Source organism: Anser brachyrhynchus (assembly GCF_964034855.1).
Source record: "Anser brachyrhynchus genome assembly, contig: SCAFFOLD_334, whole genome shotgun sequence".
In the NCBI taxonomy this organism is placed as follows: domain Eukaryota; kingdom Metazoa; phylum Chordata; class Aves; order Anseriformes; family Anatidae; genus Anser; species Anser brachyrhynchus.
In genome coordinates, this window is record NW_027663949.1 from 43,532 (window position 1) to 69,614 (window position 26,083).

The 26,083-nt window shown below is 47.2% G+C and overlaps 1 protein-coding gene across 1 annotated transcript; it reads right to left on the bottom strand.

Annotated features, from left to right (window-relative positions):
* Positions 1 to 1,542: 1,542 nt before the first annotated feature.
* Positions 1,543 to 15,387, bottom strand: LOC308186578 (ubiquitin carboxyl-terminal hydrolase 42-like; the record flags this gene model as incomplete). The annotated part of the gene is made up of 12 exons (XM_080608705.1): positions 1,543 to 1,610; positions 8,903 to 9,057; positions 9,386 to 9,480; positions 10,272 to 10,329; positions 11,835 to 11,935; positions 12,129 to 12,269; positions 12,630 to 12,741; positions 13,971 to 14,053; positions 14,588 to 14,658; positions 14,815 to 14,882; positions 15,046 to 15,148; positions 15,309 to 15,387. 12 exons carry the CDS (start codon positions 15,385 to 15,387, stop codon positions 1,543 to 1,545), a joined length of 1,134 nt encoding a protein of 377 aa, XP_080464831.1.
* Between the last annotated feature and the right edge of the window lie 10,696 nt (positions 15,388 to 26,083).

A 26,083-nucleotide genomic window follows, 5' to 3' on the forward strand; every position in this document is an offset into this window, starting at 1 on the left:
TGCATACATCAGTTTAGGCTTTGGACAAGGAGATTTGTAATGCAAATAGTGATAAACCAGAATCAGTGCTACTGACGAGTGTAATGGTGAAATGCAGCAAATCAAGTGTTCCTGGAGAACTGTGAGATTACAAAACCAATAAGCCATGAAGCACTTTTTTTTTTTTTTTTTAATCAATTCTTATATGCTGAAATAACACCTTCAAGAAAATCTGTTTATCCAGCCAGGCGACGGTGTCTACCTGTAAGCACAAAGGAAACGCCTTGAGAGTTCGTTTGCTGTATTTGAAGTTCTTATACCCTGCAGAAATAATTATTTAGAGTAACATGTAACTGAGGAGATCGTAGCAGGAAGTATATTATTTCTAGCATTAAATTGCTGCCCCGTTGCCAGTGCAATCTAGGGAGAGAACTGTATATAATAGTTAAACTCCCCTGGACTGACTTAAATTTTAAAATATTCTGACAAAGTAAGCTCTAAATCACTTGACATTTTGAACAGTTTTAAACGGGTACAAAACCGAAGCTTTATAAACCAAGCAGCATTTATAATGCTTCATATATAAAAACAATGCCTATTTTTAAGATTTGTTACATATCTATGTAGATACGCTTGCTGGAAAAGCCAGGTCTGTTGTAGACCAAATGCTGCAGATTAAGACTTGTGGCTTACCAGTTCCATTTCTGTATTTTCTTGGAAAATGTTTCGAGTTAGAGTTTAAATATAAAATGTAAATACTGTACAGATATATATTGAAATAAGTATTTCTTGGTGTACACAGGTGATTTGCATGACAAATACTCTGTATCGATCATTGTTAAAAACGCAATGTTCTGTGTAAATCCACTGCGTATTAATCTTTTCATTTATCATCAAGAGCTGTTACTTAAGCCTGGACATTCTCAAAAATAAAGTGTGAAACTATATACCATTGTGTAGCTCCTCCTTTATCAAGAGTACATGCAAGATAATTGCTCCTTTTTTTTTTCTTTCTAGAGGATGATTCAATTTTATAGCATGGATTATAACCGCTCTTGCAAGTGACCTTCTTTTAAGCACAACAGTTTAAATGATCAGGTTACAGAGAAAACCCTTTCACTGCAAAATAGATTCAATAAAGACTTGTGGCTTACCAGTTTCATTTCAAAACCCAAGGTGTTGGGTTTGATGGAAAAATGGTTGGTTTGGATGGTAAAAAGGTCGTCCGTTTTGATGGTAGGTTTAGTCTGAGTATTGAAGGCTTCCATCAGTAAGCTCTGCATCTGAAAGACAAAGGGAAGAAATGTCATTCCCTGTTGTGATACTCAACATGGAACTGTCTGGCTCAGTGGTTTTCTTTCTAAAGAGAGAAGTCACAAGCCTGCACACAGCTTGATCTGCTCTCTGACTACAGGGCTGAACTGACTGGAGAAGGCAGCTTCCAAAGCCCTCCCATTAAACTGACTGCATTTCAGTTCCATGCTAAAATTGGTCAACTGTACAGAATATTAGGACAAAGCTACCTGTTTTGATAGCAAACGGTAGACCTTAGGTAAGTTGCATTCATTTGAAGGTTTGACTGGACGGCATCCTTGTTTTACTAGTGATCTTGTGGTCAAGCTGACCAAATCCTAGCCACAGAACAGAAGCGTTCAGAAACTGGCTAGAGAGAGCACTTATTAGAGAGAGCAGGAATTTAACTGCTTTAACGCTGCTCTTTCTCTCACGTATCTGGAATTTCCTTAAATCACAAATTATCACTAGCTATCCTTGTTAATTTATTCAAAGTAACATGAGTCCAGGTGAAAAGGCACACTCTAACAAGTCCTCAGTTGTTCCTAGTCTGCTCCTAGCTTACTTGAGAGGTTCAATACAGTAAGAAATAAATAAATAAATAAATAACCTGCTGAAGTGGCCTTTTTTCAGATTAGATTCCACCATTCAGAAAATCCTGCTTAAGAGATGTTTTTTCTTTTCTTTGAAAGACTGACCTTCCCCCACATGAAACTAATTAGTATCTTTAGGCTTGATGAAATACATGAATTCCTCAATTTACCAAAATTGCTTTGCACAGCCCTCCCATCCTGCTTATGTTGCAAGCAGCGTATCTAAGTGGGGTACTGTTGGGGTACATCTCTTTCACTCATGTAGCCCAGTGATCCCAATGCCCTGGACTTGTGTAATGTGTGCAAGACATTTACTTTCTCCCTATACTTTTGACTGGTTTAGAATAAGCGAGTTCGCCATCTGCTGGCCAGAGAATTCACCGAAACCCAAAGAGCATTAGAGCAGACGCATTTTCTTCTGTGCTATTCCTGATTTATCAGCTAGAAGAGACACAGTTTAGTACAATCAGGATTCTTTTGACATTAGTAGCATAAAAAGTCTATTTTTGCAACACTGGTATTTGAAAGACCTCCGTTCAGTCCCTAATTTTGTTCTTGATAATGGGACAGATTGTATTAATGTTTGCAAGAATGTGTGAACAACCAGCCTCCCCTCCATGTCGTATTTTAAGATTAAAACTTGTGGTCGTCCCTGTCTCAAAACACAGTCATGCTTTGCAACAATCGCACTCCCTCTTTAGCTTGAAGGAACTTGTCAGTGCCAGAATCTACTGACTATGGCAATTTACTTCATCATCCAAACCGGGCAGAATTTTTGAAAACCTCTTGCAAGATTTCACTTCTCCAAACATTATGTAGAAGACATTCAGCTGTAAAGCAAGAAGATGAAGTCCTTTGTTTCCTATGCCAGAATGACATTTTCAACACTGAACAGGATTGTCACCGACCGTTAACTGGTTGTTAAGTTGTGGCTAGGTATAAAATGTAGAAAATGTTTAAAAATAAAACTTGCCTTTGGATAGTGAACTGTCTTCTTTGGGGATTACTTCAGTTACCTGTAAGAGGAAAACAGATGATTTGGGGGGGTTGTTTGTTTTTAAGAACGGGTGCAGTCTTGCCAGTAATTTAGCTGGTATTTTTCAAAGTGACCTCTTAGAAACTTTACAGCACTGTTGAATCAACATGTCTCTAACCCTACAATTAAATAATGCTAAAAGATGCAGCAATTTATCTTCCTGCAAGTGCTTATTAAGATATCTGAGTAACTGCGACCGTGGCTTCATCACAGATATATATATATATATATTTAATACTACACACTTCTGCTCAGAAAGAAAATCACGGAAAATGTAAAATTTCATTTGAGATGCTGAATTTGTTGCAGTGTGAGATCTTCTTCATCACATGATTCTATTCGTAATTAAACCATATTATCTACTGAGAGACCAAGATTACGACAAGAACAGCACAGAGTTCAGCATGAAGCCGATCAGGAGCTCAAGTTTGTACTTATTTTTTTGTAAGGAGATGTACCAAGCTGGCTTTTTTATTGTTTCATCAGCACATTTCTAAGCCTATACGAGCAGGGGAAAAAAAAAAAAAAACAAAAAAAACCCAAGTAGAACAATTGCAGGGCTCCTCAGTTTACAGCATGAGGTCCCTTTTTCCAGGTGAAAAGCAGAGCCATAAGTGGCAGTACACTAAAGCCCTGGCACGTGGAGATCCGAGAGGAGAGCTGTTTGGCCCTCCTTTTCACTCCTGGGAACCACATACCTCAAAACCCACAGACTATGGGATATATCTCAGAGAAATCTTGGGAAAGGAGAGCATGAAGAGCATGTTTGTAAATTTATTTCTCCCTGGGCTTCTTCTGCTTCTCCAAGAAATACTTGTTTGAATATAACTTTGGCAGCAGTACTTATGCTGTTTTGCACCTACCACATTTAAAACTCCTACAAAAAACTGAAAAGTTAGACTGAAAAGCATCTCTTTCCGTTCTACTTTGTAAAGCTGCATGTTTTCCTCATGCAAAACAACAGGGGAATGGAAGCTAGAAAAGGAAATGCTGAATGTAAAACAAAACAAAACAAACCTCAGCCCTCCAGGACAAAAGCCGATAACTAAGTGCTTTCTAACATGCTGATTAGGTTTCAAGAGGATACCGCTTTAAATAAGTGTAATTGTCTGTCCATAGGCAGAAGCTGAATAATGGCAGGATGAATATCTATACTTAATTTTTTGTTACTGTCTTCCTGTAGCACACAGGGACTTGTTACGTTTAGGGAAAATGCTAACCTAATGGAGGGTTTAAACCATAAGCTAGTTTGTTATACCAAAATGACTGAGAGAACAAAGCATAAAGTGTTTTCAGATTTCTAGTACACCTTGATTGCTATCCATTAAACTTAAGACAGGTTAAACAAAGCACAGGAAATAAGAGAACTCCTAGTCCCACAACTGGCAAATTGTGCGCACACTTTCCATTCCTGAGAAAATAATACACAAACCTGAAAAATGCATTTAACTGAGAAACGAAGACATCCTTGTCCTATTGGAAGACTAAGGTGACAGCTCTTGGGCTCAGTGATTTTCAGGTAAGCTCCAGTCTTCAACTTGCAGACACCAGTGACAGCTCCTTTTTTTGCATTGAAAGGGAAAATGTTTCAACAACACATTGAAAACATACTTAAGGGACAAGAAACAAAATCAAGACTGCAGTGAGAAGGAAAACAGAAAAACAATACTGGGAAAAAAAAAAAAAAAGAGAAAAGAGAAAAGACCTTGGTCTTTGTATCGACCAACGAGATAAGCCTTACACATTTTTAAGTTTATTTTTGACGATTGATTGATGCGTTACCAGATATTAAGTACTAATCAAGAGCAAATATTAACACTAGTAAGAATAAATCCGATCCGCCAGCCCTTATTCAAAATACATCAATTTCTAATTTGGAGACAACGTCTCTCTGACAAGGAAGTAGAAAAGCTGTAAATACCGATATAGTTTCCTCTCCCGATGTTCCATATACATACCGACGCTGTTCCTACACCTACACTCTGAGCATAAATTTATGTTGACATGAGTATCGGGTGTTATTTCTCTCTCTGTTTGCCTTGAGAGACTCTCCTCCTGTCCACTGAAAAGTAAACTCAAGATTCCAGATCAGTTAAGACAGTTGCTAGCCCCCCATTCAGAGTTCTGCAGCAGCACTGTTCAGATTTTTCAGCAGTCTCTTTACAAAATGACCACTTATAAGTGTACAAAAACACTTATCACCTAGCTTCTCAGTAGGTACACGTAGGTACAACTCAGAGCATAGCGGGAACAGGAATCTCTCACGAAAGCGTATTACCAGGGAGTTATAAAATATAAACAAAAAATAGTAAAAATGAGTTATATATAAGACTAATAACAGTTATCAGCAATGGAAAAAGTACTGTACATGTGCAAGGCCTTTCCTTTTAAGCTCACAAAAAGACAGAAAATTCTGGCTTTAAGTGTGACTGAACCGATCACACCTCAAAGAGCACGTTAAGGAAGGACCATGCAATTCAGATGTGAGGTGCTATTACAGTTCTTTCTCTTCCTCAGACATCACTTATGAGAATCCTGAATACGCTGCATGTTGCTTTCTAGGATCCGCAGGCTAAGACGAACCTGGGATTAAATTGCTTTAATAACCTATTGGACGCTCTTGATTCGACACCTTAATTTCCTTAGTATCCAACAACAAGAAGTGGATACTGCATTTTTCATTTAGAGGGGTCAGGCATGAATCCTACAGAACTGAGCCGGGCACTCTGTGCTTTTCTGAGGGGATGTTTGACTAACAGCTTGTTTTGCCAAACCATCTTATGCAAATATTCAATTGTTTCTCACATACGTAGAAACATCTTACATATTGATCAGCACAGAGAGCGCCTGAACTCAACAGGCTTTCCCTGTGCACGGGTTAGGCTTAAGGGAGCTCATTTCGGACATTAGTCCACATCGACAGGTTTCACAGTTCAAGAGCTGTGCAAGACGCTGTTTAGTGAGCCAGCACAGGCTGCTAACATTCATTACCACAGAGCCAGCTCACATTCCCTGACACTCAATCTAACTTTGTTTCACAGTGAACGCTAGGACCTGCAGCAACCTGCTGCTGCCTTCCACTCCAAATCATTCTCCACAGCTCCTTGCTTCAGCTCACCACTACTTACTGGGCATGTCTTTTCACTTCTGCCAATATGAATATTTCAGCATGCAGCTACACGCCTAGGAAGCTTGACAAGCCATGGTGCAGACAATGCTACGAGAAAAGTCCAATATCAGCTAATAGCCACTCTTCTTAGATTTCCAAAACAGATGTAACGTTTTCAAGTTTGGGATTATTTCCGTGCACCAGTTGTTTAAACAAAATGAAGCAACAACAACAACAACGAAGCTGCGTCTCCTTATTTCTAAATGAAGTTAAAAGATAACTTATGCTCTAAGTCATGCAATACATAAAACTAATATCTAGCATTAAGACATAATTAGTTAATAATCTCACTCGCTACATTTGTAGCAATTCTCTCCATCCAGCTCTTCAGGTTTCACAAATAGTTCTAGAGCTCTGGTAACAGATGAAACCGCCTAGAGGAGCGAGAGAGAAGAGCGTAAAGTCACTGTAAATTCAAAATTCCAGAGACGCACTAGGAGTTTATAAGAGAACCTGACTAATACATACTTAAGCGATCTACTATGAGCACTGTCAAGAAGGAGGCAGAAAGAGCATGCTCAGCGTTTACCTCACCTGGAAGTCATTTTACTTTGAAACAAATCATTTTCCAGTAACGCAGACAGCATCTATAGTGTGCTTTGTCATCAATACTGGCAACAAATCCAGCAGTCTAACAATTAGATGTATATTGAGGTAGAACAACAAAGAAGTTTTGACAGTATCATAATTTGTGCAGACATAAAATTCTTTCCGCTTAAACCCAATGCAAATTTGGAGACTCTTTACATGGCTTCCATCAGCGCATTCCTCTATATTCTTAAACCTATAATAGCAGGGAAAAAAAGAAAAAGACAAAAAAAAAAACAAAAAGGAGAAAAAAAGCAGGATTTTTACATAGTACATATTTTTACATATTACATAGTTTACATATCCCTCCACATGCTGTTCTGAATAATAGCCAAAATATTCATAGCCACTGTATTTGTTCTCCCCACACAGCTGAAAAAACAACATTTGAAACATATTTTTCAAAACATATTTTAATATCCAGCAGACTGTTCAGTCATCAAGCATTTAAAGACTGTTTTAGATAATCTCTAGATTAATCTAAAAGGAATCCCATAAACATGCTGCAGCCGCTTACCTTTAATATACTCGCTGGATGCGATGTTTCTTCCTTTCACCTGCACTGGAAGGCTTCCCTTCCTTGTGAGGTTGTTTACTGCCCTCACTTCTGCATTGCTCTCATAAAGAGCCATCTGGAGGATGGGATTCTTCCTTCTTCTCCCGGGTTTTCTTCTGGAAACGAGGATCTAAGTGTTCCAAGAAGCCTTTCACTTTCCTGATGTTTCTCCTTTTTCTTCTTTTTGTTACGCTTGCGATTGGCATTGTCAAAGTGGAGCGCAGAGAAATACAAATCATAAAGTCTGAAAGAAACATGCAAGTTAAAAAGAGAAAAAAAGATGTGGCACTTGTTGCATACAGAAAACTTTATTTATTTTACCACAGGCGATGATTTGCCGCATGTCAGCTATTTTGTGGTACTTTGTGCACATGTAACTTCCTTTAGATGCAGCAAACTTAAGCCCTCAGATTGAAGGACCATAGGTCCTGGTTGGTACACAGATCATTAACAATGGTTAGCTCTGGAATATGTGCAAGTAAAAAAAAAAAAATATTTTAACCTAATCCAGAATGGTGTGCAGATGTGATTCGAACTACGTGGTCCAAAGCTAGTGCTCTGACACAATTCAGCAATACCTTTCCTGTCTTCACTGATCAACCTAATGATCCCCAGTCATGATCCCCAGCCAGATTATGCTATCTAAATAACTCAGAAACTATGAAAAAAAAAACAAAACATGAGAAGCACCCAGAAAAGAATTAGGAAAAAAAATGCTGATTAGGCTGGAATCCCTGCTTACTTGGAATCCTTCTCTCCCTGTTTATCTTCAGACTTCTTTTTCTTCTAGAACTTCTTATATTTTTTCATGTTTTCACCACCTAAAACCTCCTTTTCTACCTTTCTGCGTTGCCTTTCTATTTCACTTTCACTACCTTCTGCACGAGTATATTGTCTTTTTCTGTTTCCTTCTTTTGCCTTTTTCTGGCGACAGTTCTCCAAATGAGCTGACACAGGTGGAAGTGCATGTCTCTCACGCGAATGTTTTCCAGAATGTTGCTGAGCTACTGAGCAACGATGTGAGTCTGCTCTGGGTGTGCTAAAGTGATGTACATCTTCCTCTCTCAAGAGGGAACCGTGAGGCCATCTGCTTTTGTAATGATAACGCTTATGTGACCTGCTGGAGTAAGTCTGAGTCAATTTGTCAAAGTCTTTATCACCGTGAGAGAACTTTCTCTCTCTACTGTCTCCTGCTGCATGAGGTGAATAGTAATCCTTGTAATAGCTACATTTTTCCCATTTCCGTGGTTCATCTTGATAGTATCTTTCTCTGCTCCAACTTCTTTCCCCTTTGGAATGGTAATATCTAGCGCTATCTTGTTCTGATCTTCCTCTGCTTCGAGATCTGTACTTTGAATATTTTACTGGTCTTCTGCCATTATCAGGGCTGTTCCTTTCACTATGGGAAGATCTGTACCTGCTTCCCTCCCAATACTCCTGCTTGTGACGCTTTTGCTTAACAACTTCCACACTCCGAGAGCACCTTCTCTTGCTGGAATGACCATCTTTTTGACTCTCCTTCTCTTCAGTAGGAGAATGTTCCCTCTTTCTCTGGTAACGCTCTTTGTCAGATTTTTTAGTCTCGTCCTTTGTATCTTGGCATCTATCTGTAACAGCTAAGGAGGAAAGGTTTTTAGAACTACATTCACTGTCAGACTTTAGAGGGGAAGTTTGCCGCAATTTCTCACCAGTCTCAGAAGACTCTTTGATGTAGAAAACATTTTCTTCTGAAATCAGTTCATGTTCTTTTGATCTTCTTGGTTTCTCCTTGTCTCCACGGTCATCACATTGGTACTGTTCAAGGTATTCATCATTCTCAGTAGATTTCGGAGGTCCCGGGACACTGCACAAAATAAAAACACGTTTCCGTCTCCCTCCACCTGCTGCTCTGAGAAAAAAGGGGTGGGGGCGACGGGGGAACAGCCAATGTTTCTCCAGATAATGGAGAAAAATGGAAAAACATTCTATGAAGAAACACAAGTTCTCCGCGAGGCACCAGCCTGCATCAGAGTGCTATGCACAGTGTCGATCATTAGTTCTGTTCGCAACACTGGCCATACAGTACGGAATTCTACTGATTTAAATCCTTCCATTAAATAGTATTAGTAGACAGATAAAACCGCCATGAACTTCCATAAAATCTTGTCTTAATCAGACTGTGCTCATTTTACCTTCTTTCCTCTGACAAGCTGTTCAGCTGGCTGGCCGTGAGGGATTCCATGATGACTTCTCGAGGGACTGGAGGCATAGCTCCAGGCATCTGCAACTAAAACGCACAAGTCAGCAGACAGAAAAAATACCATTTGTGCTGAGGACTAGTCTTCTCAGAATTTCTACATTAAATGCTAAGCAAGATCGCTTTGTGTTGTATGCATTATCTACACTTCAAAGATAACGCCAACTCACCTCCCAAAATCTACTTTATGAAACTTAAGAATTTTTATCTCAGCTCAGCTTAAGCTGACAAGTTCTAATGTCAGCTCAGCTCTGCAAATTCTAATGGCATAGTATCACAAAGGGTTACGATCAAATTTGTGCTGTGTTTTCTCAGCATTTCGCCTGAATTAGGAACATGATAAACACTCCCGAATACATCGTGGGTGAGAAATTCTCGATGGAGCAAACTACTATGTTTCAAGCAATCCGTTTGTTTTAGAAAAGAACATCTCACAAGGTTTAACAGGTTCAACTTGGCAAGTGGAATCATCAAGTTTCAGTCCGTTTTCTTTAGATTCATGAACTAAACTAATAGCACCATTCAGTGAATCAGTGTTTGGCAGCTCATGCTGGGATCTTCCTTCATCAGCATTCTGACAGGAAGAATGGGAATTCTGCAATGTACGGACTACCTTTCCAACCAAAATTCCACATTGCATTGCAATTCCTTTTAAATAAGCCCTTTGACTCCTCCTCAGATTTTCCTGAAGATTCTGCACCGTAAGGGACTGTGTTATCAGAGCTGAGTTTAGGATTTCCATTCACCTTTGGCTCCACAAAAATTTCAGCAGAAACTCTTTTTTTTTTTTTTTGTATTTGTATTTGCTTCATTTGCTTTACCGAATTTGTGATTGTGGATGAAGGAACAGCCTTGTAGAGATCTTCATCCTCCACAGCACTGCTAAGACAGTCAGGCTGTGACACAGTCTGACGAGCAGGCAATTTATTGTGAATACTGATGGTGATCTTCTGGTTTTTTGACGTATCAGTAATTGAAGGCCTGGTAATCGCCTGTTCTTGAACACAGGCCATTGGTGGTGCTGAAGATGGCCTTTTTAGGGTGACACCAGTGGTATTTGCATCCTCTTTTATGGATCCATTTCCATTTAAACGACTTGAATTCTGTATTTAAAAAGAAGAAATTGCAAGACGGGTTAATGGAAACACTCCATTTAACATTTTTAAACATGTCATTCTCCTACTAAGTATTTCTACAAATGGTCTTAACACCTAAAAAGCAAAAAACACTGCCCTTAAAAGATAAATGCAAGTCCCATAAGTGTATTTAATTCCTGCTTTTGGTTTACTGCATATTGATATCAAATTAACATCATTTTTGAAAACCATCCAAACAACTTAACATTGCCTAAAGCTATTCCCAAATATATTTAGTTTCCCCTTTAAACATACCCCAAAAAGCCTGGAATAATTGTTCTGGTGCTCAGGAATAAGACAATTTGGTTTCCCTGTCTTAGCTAAAGTGACGTCGATAGGAAAAACAAGTCCTCTTTTAAATGATTCGAGGATTAGTACACTCTACTTAAATTGTCAAAGAGCGTAGCTCTCTGTGCTTTACAAAGCTGTCTAGGAGGTATAAACAATGGAGTCGCATGGCTGCGCAATTCAGCAGTAACCACTGTTTGAATGACTCTGGCTGTAGCATGAGGGCTGTGAAGACAGCTGCAGCGTGGGAAGGAAAACAAAACAAAGATGCCAAAAACCAAACAAAAAACCCCACACCAAACCCCAAACCCACTGTCCGTTTGGTGCCATTATCTGCCCTCCCGCTTCCCTAAATTACCTTAATCATATGAGGAGGAAGTCGTGGTCCCAGAAATCCAGCCTGCTTACTGTTAGCCCCCCGCTGACCAGGGGGGAATGAACAGGGATAAGACGGTGCTGCTAAGTAAAAAGCACGTTCTCCGAGCGTCAAATCATAGCGCCTTCAGAAAAGAGCAGTGATCTCAGTTTAGTTTTTCTTTCGGCCTACTCTTGGATTAAATCCCATCCTATAATTTTATAGGAACAGTTCATACGATATGGAAGCCTTCTCTACAGAAGACTTAGCCAAGACTACAAACTGAAAAGTAGGTAACAGTCTTCCTACTATGACTATCACTTTCAGAGCAATAATTCATTCTTACACCACAGATGGCCTTCATTTCTCTCCTTCTCTAAATTAGCCAGCTACAGATAACACATATACAGCAATTTACACAAGTGCTGCAGTTTAAGGCCAAGCAACAAAAGATAATAAATGACAGAGAATTTCAGGTTAGACAGAACTGAATTAGAGAAATAATCATCTTTTCCTGGGAGAGAAAGAAAAACACTTGCAAAAAGAAAAGTATCAATAACAGGAGAGTAAATCTCTTCTGAACACATTTGAATACTTGTTATTACCTGATATAAAAAAGTAAGTAAGCTTGCTGACCAAGAACTCTTTTAATGTCAGTACGGACTACTTTTGCATCATTCATCTGATACCAAAGTCCATTACCAGCCTGCAAATAAAGACAACGATATCTTCAGATGAATTGCATGTTTTCCAAATGAAATCACAGATAGCAATAAAATACACACGTGTCAAATAAACATATAATGAAATCTTTTTCCCTAGAAACAGTACTACTAGTAACACTTGAACTGGTTTGCCAGCACAACCTTTACCCTGTTAGAAATGATGTTGACTTCTACCTTTATGTAGCATACATAGTGTCCTGAGCGACAGTTGATACCATGATGCACCAGCACCGCATATAAGGCATAGATGAGTGGTTCTCCACTTGATTGAGACATGTAGGCTCGGAGGTCCAAATACTCAGGATATTTTACTTCCTAAAGAGAGACCAAGAAGATAGAAAAATTATATCAGAGTACTTCGCGGACTAGCCAGAGAAAAACACTTCCAAAAAACAGAGACTGGAATTATATGAATATATCTCTTGATTCACTAAAAATAAGTCTTCCCATAAGCAACGTTTAATACTAGAAGTTGCAGACAACTGTTTTCTGATGAATTAGCCTTCTCAGAGGAAAGTATATGCTTCTTGTCAAGCAGGAACTTTACTGATATTAAGAGAAAGAATAAGCCATAGTCGTTAGTCTACAATTATTGTCTGAAAATATTAACAACTTTCAGCTTTGGGGGATGTCCCATTACATGATGACAAAGTTGCATTACAGCGGGAAATATACCTTGTTGATCTTTCCACCTGTGAAATCTGCAAATCTTTTCAGTGATATTGTGAGAACGTTGGAAGAACGGTGTATGGTAAATCTCTTGGATGCAGGAACCATCTTTTTACACCTTAAAAACAAGCAGAGACAAGTGTTTGAAAGCATCATCTTTTTTGCCCCCAAAACAAACTCGTTTTAATGTCTCATGCATGCTTATGCTATTTGAATGATATTTACTTGCATCATATGTTTGGTTTTTTCTTTTCATAAACCCATGCACTGCATGTCACGTTTGTTAATACAGAGAAGAAGGTAAGTTTTACCAACAACTCAGAGCACAGCGGGAACAGGAATCTCTCACGAAAGCGTATTACCAGGGAGTTATAAAATATAAACAAAAAATAGTAAAAATGAGTTATATATAAGACTAATAACAGTTATCAGCAATGGAAAAAGTACTGTACATGTGCAAGGCCTTTCCTTTTAAGCTCACAAAAAGACGGAAAATTCTGGCTTTAAGTGTGACTGAACCGATCACACCTCAAAGAGCACATTAAGGAAGGACCATGCAATTCAGATGTGAGGTGCTATTACAGTTCTTTCTCTTCCTCAGACATCACTTATGAGAATCCTGAATACGCTGCATGTTGCTTTCTAGGATCCGCAGGCCAAGACGAACCTGGGATTAAATTGCTTTAATAACCTATTGGACGCTCTTGATTCGACACCCTAATTTCCTTAGTATCCAACAACAAGAAGTGGATACTGCATTTTTCATTTAGAGGGGTCAGGCATGAATTCTACAGAACTGAGCCGGGCACTCTGTGCTTTTCTGAGGGGACGTTTGACTAACAGCTTGTTTTGCCAAACCATCTTATGCAAATGTTCAATTGTTTCTCACATACGTAGAAACATCTTACATATTGATCAGCACAGAGAGCGCCTGAACTCAACAGGCTTTCCCTGTGCACGGGTTAGGCTTAAGGGAGCTCATTTCGGACATTAGTCCACATCGACAGGTTTCACAGTTCAAGAGCTGTGCAAGACGCTGTTTAGTGAGCCAGCACAGGCTGCTAACATTCATTACCACAGAGCCAGCTCACATTCCCTGACACTCAATCTAACTTTGTTTCACAGTGAACGCTAGGACCTGTAGGAACCTGCTGCTGCCTTCCACTCCAAATCATTCTCCATAGCTCCTTGCTTCAGCTCACCACTACTAGAAAATGAAGCAACAACAACAACAACAAAGCTGCGTCTCCTTATTTCTAAATGAAGTTAAAGGATAACTTACGCTCTAAGTCATGTAATATATAAAACTAATATCTAGTATTAAGACATAATTAGTAATAATCTTACTCGCTACATTTATAGCAATTCTCTCCATCCAGCTCTTCAGGTTTCACAAATAGTTCTAGAGCTCTGGTAACAGATGAAACCGCCTAGAGGAGCGAGAGAGAAGAGCGTAAAGTCACTGTAAATTCAAAATTCCAGAGACGCACTAGGAGTTTATAAGAGAACCTGACTAACACATACTTAAGCGATCTACTATGAGCACTGTCAAGAAGGAGGCAGAAAGAGCATGCTCAGCGTTTACCTCACCTGGAAGTCATTCTACTTTGAAACAAATCATTTTCCAGTAACGCAGACAGCATCTATAGTGTGCTTTGTCATCAATACTGGCAACAAATCCAACAGTCTAACAATTAGACGTATATTGAGGTAGAACAACAAAGAAGTGTGACAGTATTATACTTTGCGCAGCAATAAAATTCTTTCCCCTTAAACCCAATGCAGACGTGGAGACTATTTACAGGGGTTCCACAGAAGGACAAAGTCCAATCCACTTTCTAACCACCACCAAGCTCTTATATTTTAACATTGTACGTGGTTTGGTTTTTTAAGTTAAACAAGTTTAATTTAGAAAGTTATACATGTACTTAAACATCATGAATTATATTTACAAAACCTCCTACCTTTACATCCAAAGTGATATCAAGAAATGCCTCATACGTATCCGAAACTGCTTTGCAATTCAAGCACTTCACTGGAAGCAAAATATAAATGCTTAACAACACGTGAAGGAGACTAACTGTCCACATTCAAGTTGTCGATAGATACTACTTCAGACAAACTACAGACTGCTTTACTACCGACAAAAGACACAGATCAGTTCTAAGGACAGGAATATTTTTAAAAGTACCTCTTGATCTTAGAAATCCTCCAAATATTTGATGAATGATGGTGGTAGCTTGAGAAGATCTGTCCAATCTGGAAATAAATTATAATCAGACCTCAGAAGATTTAAGGCACACAGTTAACTCTTCAAAGAGTTTTATGAAAACCAAGGATGACCTAGACTTTCAGTTTTGATAGTAAATAAAGGCCTAAAAGGTGCTAGAGAACGTATAAAAGTGAATTTGTTTATGCTTACTTGGTGCTTCCATTCAAGCACGCTTCCTGCATAGCATCAACAGTATAGCGCAAGAACTCGTGTGTGTCTTCTTGACTGCCAAAACGGAAATGTTGTCCTATTCCTAAATAAGAAGATGATAGTATTCACCTCATTTAAAAATGAAGTAATTCTCCTGTTTCTAAAATCTCTCTTCTTTACAGTGTTAAAACCATTTATACACATCAAATAATTATTTGAAGATTACAAGATGCTGAAAAAGAAACACATCTGAAGCCACTTACGACTGAGATTATTGATAACACGCGTAGGCTCGATGGCATCAACAGTGCAACGCAGGGCCTGGTTAATGTGAGTCTCCATCGTGCACATCATGCAAAAATCTTGTTCACGACCTGAAGAGTGAAAGAAGAAAGCATCCCAGTCTAGCGAAACAGACATAACTACAAACAAACATATAAGTAACATTTAAACTATAGATACAATATCCACTCTCCTTGTCCCAACAGTCTCCTAACATTTCATTTCACACAACTTTATAGAATAAAAATATCCATTAAGCCTGTATTCAAGTGCATTTTGTGATGAGAAATCTAAAAGACTACTGCAAAGTCACGTTTGTAAAGGCTGACAGGAATGTGAACTCCACAGGTTGCAAAATGTATGAGGAAAGAATATTTGACCTTGATGATACAGCATTAAGAGAACGTGGGTTATTTTCAGCACTCTCTGAGCTCACTGCACTGCATCCCCAGTGGTGCCAGTGCACTCTCTGGACTCACTGCACTGCATCCCCAGTGGTGCCAGTGCACTCTCTGGACTCACTGCACTGCATCCCCAGTGGTGCCCGTGCACTCTTTGGACTCACTGCACTGCATCCCCAGTAGTGCCAGTGCACTCTCTGGACTCACTGCACTGCATCCCCAGTGGTGCCAGTGCCCTCTGTGGACTCACTGCACTACATCCCCAGTGGGGCCAGTGCACTCTCTTGAGTCACTGCACTGCATCCCCAGTGGTGCCAGTGCACTCTCTGGACTCACTGCACTGCATCCCCAGTGGTGCCAGTGCACTCTCTGGACTCACTGCACTGCATCCCCAGTGGTGCCAGTGCACTCTCTGGACTCACTGCACTGCATACCCAGTGGTGCCAGTGACCTCTCTGGACTCACTGCACTGCATCCCCAGTGGTGCCAGTGCACTCTCGGGACTCACTGCACTGCATCCCCAATGGTGCCAGTGCACTCTTTGGACTCACTGCACTGCAACCCCAGTGGTGCCAGTGCACTCTCTGGACTCACTGCACTGCATCCCCAGTGGTGCCAGTGCCCTCTGTGGACTCACTGCACTACATCCCCAGTGGGGCCAGTGCACTCTCTGGACTCACTGCAGTGCATCCCCAGTGGTGCCAGTGCACTCTCTTGAGTCACTGCACTGCATCCCCAGTGGTGCCAGTGCACTCTCTGGACTCACTGCAGTGCATCCCCAGTGGTGCCAGTGCACTCTCTGGACTCACTCCACTGCATCCCCAGTAGTGCCAGTGCACTGTCTGGACTCACTGCACTGCATCCCCAGTGGTGCCAGTGCCCTCTCTGGACTCACTGCAGTGCATCCCCGGTGGTGCCAGGGCACTCTCTGGACTCACGGCACTGCATCCCCAGTGGTGCCAGTGCACTCTCTGGACTCACTGCACTGCATCCCCAGTGTTGCCTGTGACCTCTCTGGACTCACTGCACTGCATCCCTAGTGGTGACAGTGCACTCTCTGGACTCACTGCACTGCATCCCCAGTGGTGCCAGTGCACTCTCTGAGCTCACTGCACTGCATCCCCAGTGGTGCCAGTGCACTCTCTGGACTCACTGCACTGCATCCCCAGTGGTGCCAGTGCACTCTCTGGACTCACTGCACTGCATCCCCAATGGTGCCAGTGCACTCTCTGGACTCACTGCAGTGCATCCCCAGTGGTGCCAGTGCACTCTCTGGACTCACTGCACTGCATCCCCAGTGGTGCCAGTGCACTCTCTGGAAGCACGGCACTGTATCCCCGGTGGTGCCAGTGCGCTCTCTGGACTCATTTCACTGCATCCCCGGTGGTGCCAGTACGCTCTCTGGACTCACCGCACTGCATCCCCAGTGGTGCCAGTGCACTCTCTGGACTCACTGCAGTGCATCCCCACTGGTGCCAGTGCACTCTCTGGAATCACTGCACTGCACCCCCAGTGGTGCCAGTGCACTCTCTGGACTCACAGCACTGCATCCCCACTGGTGCCAGTGCACTCTCTGGACTCACTGCACTGCATCCCCAGTGGTGCCAGTGCACACTCTGGACTCACGGCACTGCATCCCCAGTGGTGCCAGTGCACTCTCTGGACTCACTGCACTGCATCCCCAGTGGTGCCAGTGCCCTCTGTGGACTCACTGCACTGCATCCCCAGTGGTGCCAAGGCACTCTCTGGACTCACTGCACTGCATCCCCAGTGGTGCCAGTGCACTCTCTGGACTCACTGCAGTGCATCCCCAGTGGTGCCAGTGCACTCTCTGGACTCACGGCACTGCATCCCCAGTGGTGCCAGTGCACTCTCTGGACTCACTGCACTGCATCCCCAGTGGTGCCAGTGCACTCTCTGGACTCACTGCACTGCATCCCCACTGGTGCCAGTGCACTCTCTGGACTCACTGCACTGCATCCCCAGTGGTGCCAGGGCACTCTCTGGACTCACTGCACTGCATCCCCAGTGGTGCCAGTGACCTCTCTGGACTCAGTGCAGTGCATTCCCAGTGGTGCCAGTGCACTCTCTGGACTCACCGGGGTGCATCCCAAATAGTGCCAGTGCCATCTCTGGACTCACTGCAGTGCATCCCCAGTGGTGCCAGTGCGCTCTCTGAACTCACCGCACTGCATCCCCAGTGGTGCCAGTGCACTCTCTGAACTCACTGCACTGCATCCCCAGTGGTGCCAGTGCACTCTCTGGACTCATTTCACTGCATCCCTAGTGGTGCCAGTGCACTCTCTGGACTCACAGCACTGCATCCCCAGTGGTGCCAGTGCACTCCCTGGACTCACTGCACTGCATCACCAGTGGTGCCAGTGCACTCTCTGAGCTCACTGCACTGCATCCCCAGTGGTGCCAGTGCACTCTCTGAGCTCACTGCACTGCATTCCCAGTGGTGCCAGTGCACTCTCTGGACTCACTGCACTGCATCCCCAATGGTGCCAGTGCACTCTTTGGACTCACTGCAGTGCATCGCGAGTGGTGCCACTGCACTCTCTGGACTCACTGCACTGCATCCCCAGTGGTGCCGGGGCAATCTCTGGACTCACTGCAGTGAATCCCCAGTGGTGCCAGTGCACTCTCTGGACTCACTGCACTGCATCCCCAGTGGTGCCAGTGCACTCTCTGGACTCACTGCGCTGCATCCCCAGTGGTGCCAGTGCACTCTCTGGACTCACTGCACTGCATCCCCAGTGGTGCCAGTGCGCTCTCTTGAGTCACTGCAGTGCATCCCCAGTGGTGCCAGTGCACTCCCTGGACTCACTGCATTGCATCCCAGGTGGTGCCAGTGCACTCTCTGGACTCCCTGCAGTGCATCCCCAATCGTTCCAGTGCACTCTCTGGATTCACTGCACTGCATCCCCAGTGGTGCCACTGCAATCTCTGGTCTCACTGCAGTGCATCCTCAGTGGTGCCAGTGCACTCTCTGGACTCATTGCACCACATCCCCAGTGGTGCCAGTGCACTCTCTGGACTCACTGCAGTGCACCCCAGTGGTACCAGTGCACTCTCTGGACTCACTGTAGTGCATCCCCAGTGGTGCCAGTGCACTCTCTGGACTCACTGCACTGCATCCCCAGTGGTGCCATTGCACTCTCTGGACTCACTGCACTGCATCCCAGTGGTGACAGTGCACTCTCTGGACCTGCCGGGGTGCATCCCCAGTGGTGCCAGTGCACTCTCTGGACTCACCGGGGTGCATCCCCAGTGGTGCCAGTGCACTCTCTGGACTCACTGCACTGCATACCCAGTGGTGCCAGTGACCTCTCTGGACTCACTGCACTGCACCCCCAGTGGTGCCAGTGCACTCTCTGGACTCACCGCACGGCATCCCCAGTGGTGCCAGTGCACTCTCTGGACTCACTGCACTGCATCCCCAGTGGTGCCAGTGCGCTCTCTTGAGTCACTGCAGTGCATCCCCAGTGGTGCCAGTGCACTCTCTGGACTCACTCCATTGCATCCCCAGTAGTGCCAGTGCACTCTCTGGACTCACTGCAGTGTATCCCCAGTGGTGCCAGTGCACTCTCTGGACTCACTGCAGTGAATCCCCAGTGGTGCCAGTGCACTCTCTGGACTCACTGCAGTGCATCCCCAGTGGTGCCAGTGCACTCTCTGGACTCACTGCGCTGCATCCCCAGTGGTGCCAGTGCACTCTCTGGACTCACTGCGCTGCATCCCCAGTGGTGCCAGTGCACTCTCTGGACTCACTGCACTGCATCCCCAGTGGTGCCAGTGCGCTCTCTTGAGTCACTGCAGTGCATCCCCAGTGGTGCCAGTGCACTCCCTGGACTCACTGCATTGCATCCCAGGTGGTGCCAGTGCACTCTCTGGACTCCCTGCAGTGCATCCCCAATCGTTCCAGTGCACTCTCTGGATTCACTGCACTGCATCCCCAGTGGTGCCACTGCAATCTCTGGTCTCACTGCAGTGCATCCTCAGTGGTGCCAGTGCACTCTCTGGACTCATTGCACCACATCCCCAGTGGTGCCAGTGCACTCTCTGGACTCACTGCAGTGCATCCCCAGTGGTACCAGTGCACTCTCTGGACTCACTGTAGTGCATCCCCAGTGGTGCCCGTGCACTCTCTGGACTCACTGCACTGCATCCCCAGTGGTGCCAGGGCACTCTCTGGACTCACTGCACTGCATCCCAGTGGTGACAGTGCACTCTCTGGACCTGCCGGGGTGCATCCCCAGTGGTGCCAGTGCACTCTCTGGACTCACCGGGGTGCATCCCCAGTGGTGCCAGTGCACTCTCTGGACTCACTGCACTGCATACCCAGTGGTGCCAGTGACCTCTCTGGACTCACTGCACTGCACCCCCAGTGGTGCCAGTGCACTCTCTGGACTCACCGCACGGCATCCCCAGTGGTGCCAGTGCACTCTCTGGACTCACTGCACTGCATCCCCAGTGGTGCCAGTGCGCTCTCTTGAGTCACTGCAGTGCATCCCCAGTGGTGCCAGTGCACTCTCTGGACTCACTCCATTGCATCCCCAGTAGTGCCAGTGCACTCTCTGGACTCACTGCAGTGTATCCCCAGTGGTGCCAGTGCACTCTCTGGACTCACTGCAGTGAATCCCCAGTGGTGCCAGTGCACTCTCTGGACTCACTGCAGTGCATCCCCAGTGGTGCCAGTGCACTCTCTGGACTCACTGCGCTGCATCCCCAGTGGTGCCAGTGCACTCTCTGGACTCACTGCACTGCATCCCCAGTGGTGCCAGTGCACTCTCTGGACTCACTGCACTGCATCCCCAGTGGTGCCAGTGCGCTCTCTTGAGTCACTGCAGTGCATCCCCAGTGGTGCCAGTGCACTCCCTGGACTCACTGCATTGCATCCCAGGTGGTGCCAGTGCACTCTCTGGACTCCCTGCAGTGCAACCCCAATCGTTCCAGTGCACTCTCTGGATTCACTGCACTGCATCCCCAGTGGTGCCACTGCAATCTCTGGTCTCACTGCAGTGCATCCCCAGTGGTGCCAGTGACCTCTCTGGACTCACTGCAATGCACCCCCAGTGGTGCCAGTGCACTCTCTGGACTCACTGCACTGCATCCCCACTGGTGCAGGTGCACTCTCTGGACTCACTGCACTGCATCCCCAGTGGTGCCCGTGCACTCTCTGGACTCACTGCACTGCATCCCCAGTGGTGCCAGGGCACTCTCTGGACTCACTGCACTGCATCCCAGTGGTGACAGTGCACTCTCTGGACCTGCCGGGGTGCATCCCCAGTGGTGCCAGTGCACTCTCTGGACTCACCGGGGTGCATCCCCAGTGGTGCCAGTGCACTCTCTGGACTCACTGCACTGCATTCCCAGTGGTGCCAGTGACCTCTCTGGACTCACTGCAATGCACCCCCAGTGGTGCCAGTGCACTCTCTGGACTCACTGCACTGCATCCCCACTGGTGCAGGTGCACTCTCTGGACTCACTGCACTGCATCCCCAGTGGTGCCAGTGCACTCTCTGGACTCACTGCACTGCATCCCCAGTGGTGCCAGTGCACTCTCTGAGCTCACTGCACTGCATCCCCAGTGGTGCCAGTGCACTCTCTGGACTCACTGCACTGCATCCCCAGTGGTGCCAGTGCACTCTCTGGACTCACTGCAGTGCATCCCCAGTGGTGCCAGTGCACTCTCTGGACTCACTGCACTGCATCCCCAGTGGTGCCAGTGCACTCTCTGAGCTCACTGCACTGCATCCCCAGTGGTGACAGTGCACTCTCTGGACTCACCGGGGTGCATCCCCAGTGGTGCCAGTGCACTCTCTGGACTCACTGCAGTGCATCCCCAATCGTACCAGTGCAATCTCTGGTCTCACTGCAGTGCATCCCCAGTGGTGCCAGAGCACTCTCTGGACTCACTGCACTGCATCCCCATTGGTGCCAGTGCACTCTCTGGACTCACGGCACTGCATCCCCGGAGGTGCCAGTGCACTCTCTGGACTTGCCGGGATGCATCCCCAGTGGTGCCAGTGCACTCTCTGGACTCACCGGGGTGCATCCCCAGTGGTGCCAGTGCACTCTCTGGACTCACTGCAGTGCATCCCCACTGGTGCCAGTGCACTCTCTGGACTCACTGCACTGCACTCCCAGTGGTGCCAGTGCACTCTCTGGACTCACTGCACTGCATCCCCAGTGGTGCCAGTGCACTCTCTGGACTCACTGCAGTGCATCCCCAGTGGTGCCAGTGCACTCTCTGAGCTCACTGCACTGCATCCCCAGTGGTGACAGTGCACTCTCTGGACTCACCGGGGTGCATCCCCAGTGGTGCCAGTGCACTCTCTGGACTCACCGGGGTGCATCCCCAGTGGTGCCAGTGCACTCTCTGGACTCACTGCAGTGCATCCCCAATCGTACCAGTGCAATCTCTGGTCTCACTGCAGTGCATCCCCAGTGGTGCCAGAGCACTCTCTGGACTCACTGCACTGCATCCCCATTGGTGCCAGTGCACTCTCTGGACTCACGGCACTGCATCCCCGGAGGTGCCAGTGCACTCTCTGGACTTGCCGGGATGCATCCCCAGTGGTGCCAGTGCACTCTCTGGACTCACCGGGGTGCATCCCCAGTGGTGCCAGTGCACTCTCTGGACTCACTGCAGTGCATCCCCACTGGTGCCAGTGCACTCTCTGGACTCACTGCACTGCACTCCCAGTGGTGCCAGTGCACTCTCTGGACTCACTGCACTGCATCCCCACTGGTGCCAGTGCACTCTCTGGACTAACTGCACTGCATCCCCAGTGGTGCCAGTGCACACTCTGGACTCACGGCACTGCATCCCCAGTGGTGCCAGTGACCTCTCTGGACTCACTGCACTGCATCACTAGTGGTGCCAGTGCACTCTCTGGACTCATTGCAGTGCATCACCAGTGGTGCCAGTGCACTCTCTGAGCTCACTGCACTGCATCTCCAGTGGTGCCCGTGCACTCTCTGGACTCACTGCACTGCATCCCCAGTGGTGCCAGTGCACTCTCTGGACTCACTGCACTGCATCCCCAGTCGTGCCAGTGCCCTCTCTGGACTCACTGCAGTGCATCCCCAGTGGTGCCAGTGCACTCTCTGGACTCACTGCACTGCATCCCCAGTGGTTCCAGTGCACTCTCTGGACTCACTGCACTGCATCCCCAGTGTTGCCAGTGACCTCTCTGGACTCACTGCACTGCATCCCTAGTGGTGACAGTGCACTCTCTGGACTCACTGCACTGCATCCCCAGTGGTGCCAGTGCACTCTCTGAGCTCACTGCACTGCATCCCCAGTGGTGCCAGTGCACTCTGTGGACTCACTGCACTGCATCCCCAGTGGTGCCAGTGCACTCTCTGGACTCACTGCACTGCATCCCCAATGGTGCCAGTGCACTCTTTGGACTCACTGCACTGCATCCCCAGTGGTGCCAGTGCACTCTCTGGACTCACTGCACTGCATCCCCAGTGGTGCCAGTGCCCTCTGTGGACTCATTGCACTACATCCCCAGTGGTGCCAGTGACCTCTCCTGAGTCACTGCACTGCATCCCCAATGCTGCCAGTGCACTCTCTGGACTCACTGCACTGCATCCCCAGTGGTGCCAGTGCACTCTCTGGACTCACTGCACTGCATCCCCAATGGTGCCAGTGCACTCTTTGGACTCACTGCACTGCATCCCCAGTGGTGCCAGTGCACTCTCTGGACTAACTGTACTGCATCCCCAGTGGTGCCAGTGCCCTCTGTGGACTCACTGCACTACATCCCCAGTGGTGCCAGTGACCTCTCCTGAGTCACTGCACTGCATCCCCAATGCTGCCAGTGCACTCTCTGGACTCACAGGGGTGCATCCCCAATAGTGCCAGTGCCCTCTCTGGACTCACTGCAGTGCATCCCCAGTGGTGCTAGTGCACTCTCTGGACTCACCGCACTGCATCCCCAGTGGTGCCAGTGCACTCTCTGGACTCACTGCACTGCATCCCCAGTGGTGCCAGTGACCTCTCTGGACTCACTGCACTGCATCACTAGTGGTGCCAGTGCACTCTCTGGACTCATTGCAGTGCATCACCAGTGGTGCCAGTGCACTCTCTGAGCTCACTGCACTGCATCTCCAGTGGTGCCCGTGCACTCTCTGGACTCACTGCACTGCATCACCAGTGGTGCCAGTGCACTCTCTGGACTCACTGCACTGCATCCCCAATGGTACCAGTGCACTCTTTGGACTCATTGCACTGCATCCCCAGTGGTGCCAGTGACCTCTCTGGACTCACTGCACTGCATCCCCAGTGGTGCCAGTGCCCTCTGTGGACTCACTGCACTACATCCCCAGTGGGGCCAGTGCACTCTCTTGAGTCACTGCACTGCATCCCCAGTGGTGCCAGTGCACTCTCTGGACTCACTGCACTGCATCCCCAGTGGTGCCAGTGCCCTCTCTGGACTCACTGCACTGCATCCCCAGTGGTGCCAGTGCACTCTCTGGACTCACCGCACTGCATCCCCAGTGGTGCCAGTGCACTCTCTGGACTCACTGCACTGCATCCCCAGTGGTTCCAGTGCACTCTCTGGACTCACTGCACTGCATCCCCAGTGTTGCCCGTGACCTCTCTGGACTCACTGCACTGCATCCCTAGTGGTGCCAGTGCACTCTCTGGACTCACTGCACTGCATCCCCAGTGGTGCCAGTGCACTCTCTGAGCTCACTGCACTGCATCCCCAGTGGTGCCAGTGCACTCTCTGGACTCACTGCACTGCATCCCCAGTGGTGCCAGTGCACTCTCTGGACTCACTGCACTGCATCCCCAATGGTGCCAGTGCACTCTTTGGACTCACTGCACTGCATCCCCAGTGGTGCCAGTGCACTCTCTGGACTCACTGCACTGCATCCCCAGTGGTGCCAGTGCCCTCTGAGGACTCACTGCACTACATCCCCAGTGGTGCCAGTGACCTCTCCTGAGTCACTGCACTGCATCCCCAATGCTGCCAGTGCACTCTCTGGACTCACGGCACTGCATCCCCAGTGGTGCCAGTGCATTCTCTGGACTCACTGCACTGCATCCCCAATCGTACCAGAGCAATCTCTGGTCTCACTGCAGTGCAACCCCAGTGGTGCCAGTGCACTCTCTGGACTCACCGGGGTGCATCCCCAATAGTGCCAGTGCCCTCTCTGGACTCACTGCACTGCATCCCTAGTGTTGCCAGTGCACTCTCTGAGCTCACTGCACTGCATCCCCAGTGGTGCCAGTGCACTCTCTGGACTCACTGCACTGCATCCCCACTGGTGCCAGTGCACTCTCTGGACTCACGGCACTGCATCCCCAGTGGTGCCAGTGCACTCTCTGGACTCACTGCACTGCATCCCCAGTGGTGCCAGTGCACTCTCTGGACTCACTGCACTGCATTCCCAGTGGTGCCAGTGCACTCTCTGGACTCACTGCACTGCATCCCCAATGGTGCCAGTGCACTCTTTGGACTCACTGCAGTGCATCCCGAGTGGTGCCACTGCACTCTCTGGACTCACTGCACTGCATCCCCAGTGGTGCCGGGGCAATCTCTGGACTCACTGCAGTGCATCCCCAGGGGTGCCAGTGCCCTCTGTGGACTCACTGCACTACATCCCCAGTAGGGCCAGTGCACTCTCTGCACTCACTGCACTGCATCCCCAGTGGTGCCAGTGAACTCTCTGGACTCACTGCACTGCATCCCTAGTGGTGCCAGTGCACTCTCTTGAGTCACTGCACTGCATCCCCAGTGGTGCCAGTGCACTCTCTGGACTCACTGCACTGCATCCCCACTGGTGCCAGTGCACTCTCTGGACTCACTGCAGTGCATCCCCAATCGTACCAGTGCAATCTCTGGTCTCACTGCAGTGCATCCCCAGTGGTGCCAGTGCACTCTCTGGACTCACTGCACTGCATCCCCAGTGGTGCAAGTGCACTCTCTGGACTCACGGCACTGCATCCCCGGTGGTGCCAGTACACTCTCTGGACTCACTGCACGGCATCCCCAGTGGTGCCAGTGCGCTCTCTGGACTCACGGCAGTGCATCCCCAGTGGTGCCAGTGCACTCTCTGGACTCACCGCACTGCATCCCCAGTGGTGCCAGTGCACTCTCTGGACTCACTGCACTGCATCCCCAGTGGTTCCAGTGCACTCTCTGGACTCACTGCACTGCATCCCCAGTGTTGCCCGTGACCTCTCTGGACTCACTGCACTGCATCCCTAGTGGTGCCAGTGCACTCTCTGGACTCACTGCACTGCATCCCCAGTGGTGCCAGTGCACTCTCTGAGCTCACTGCACTGCATCCCCAGTGGTGCCAGTGCACTCTCTGGACTCACTGCA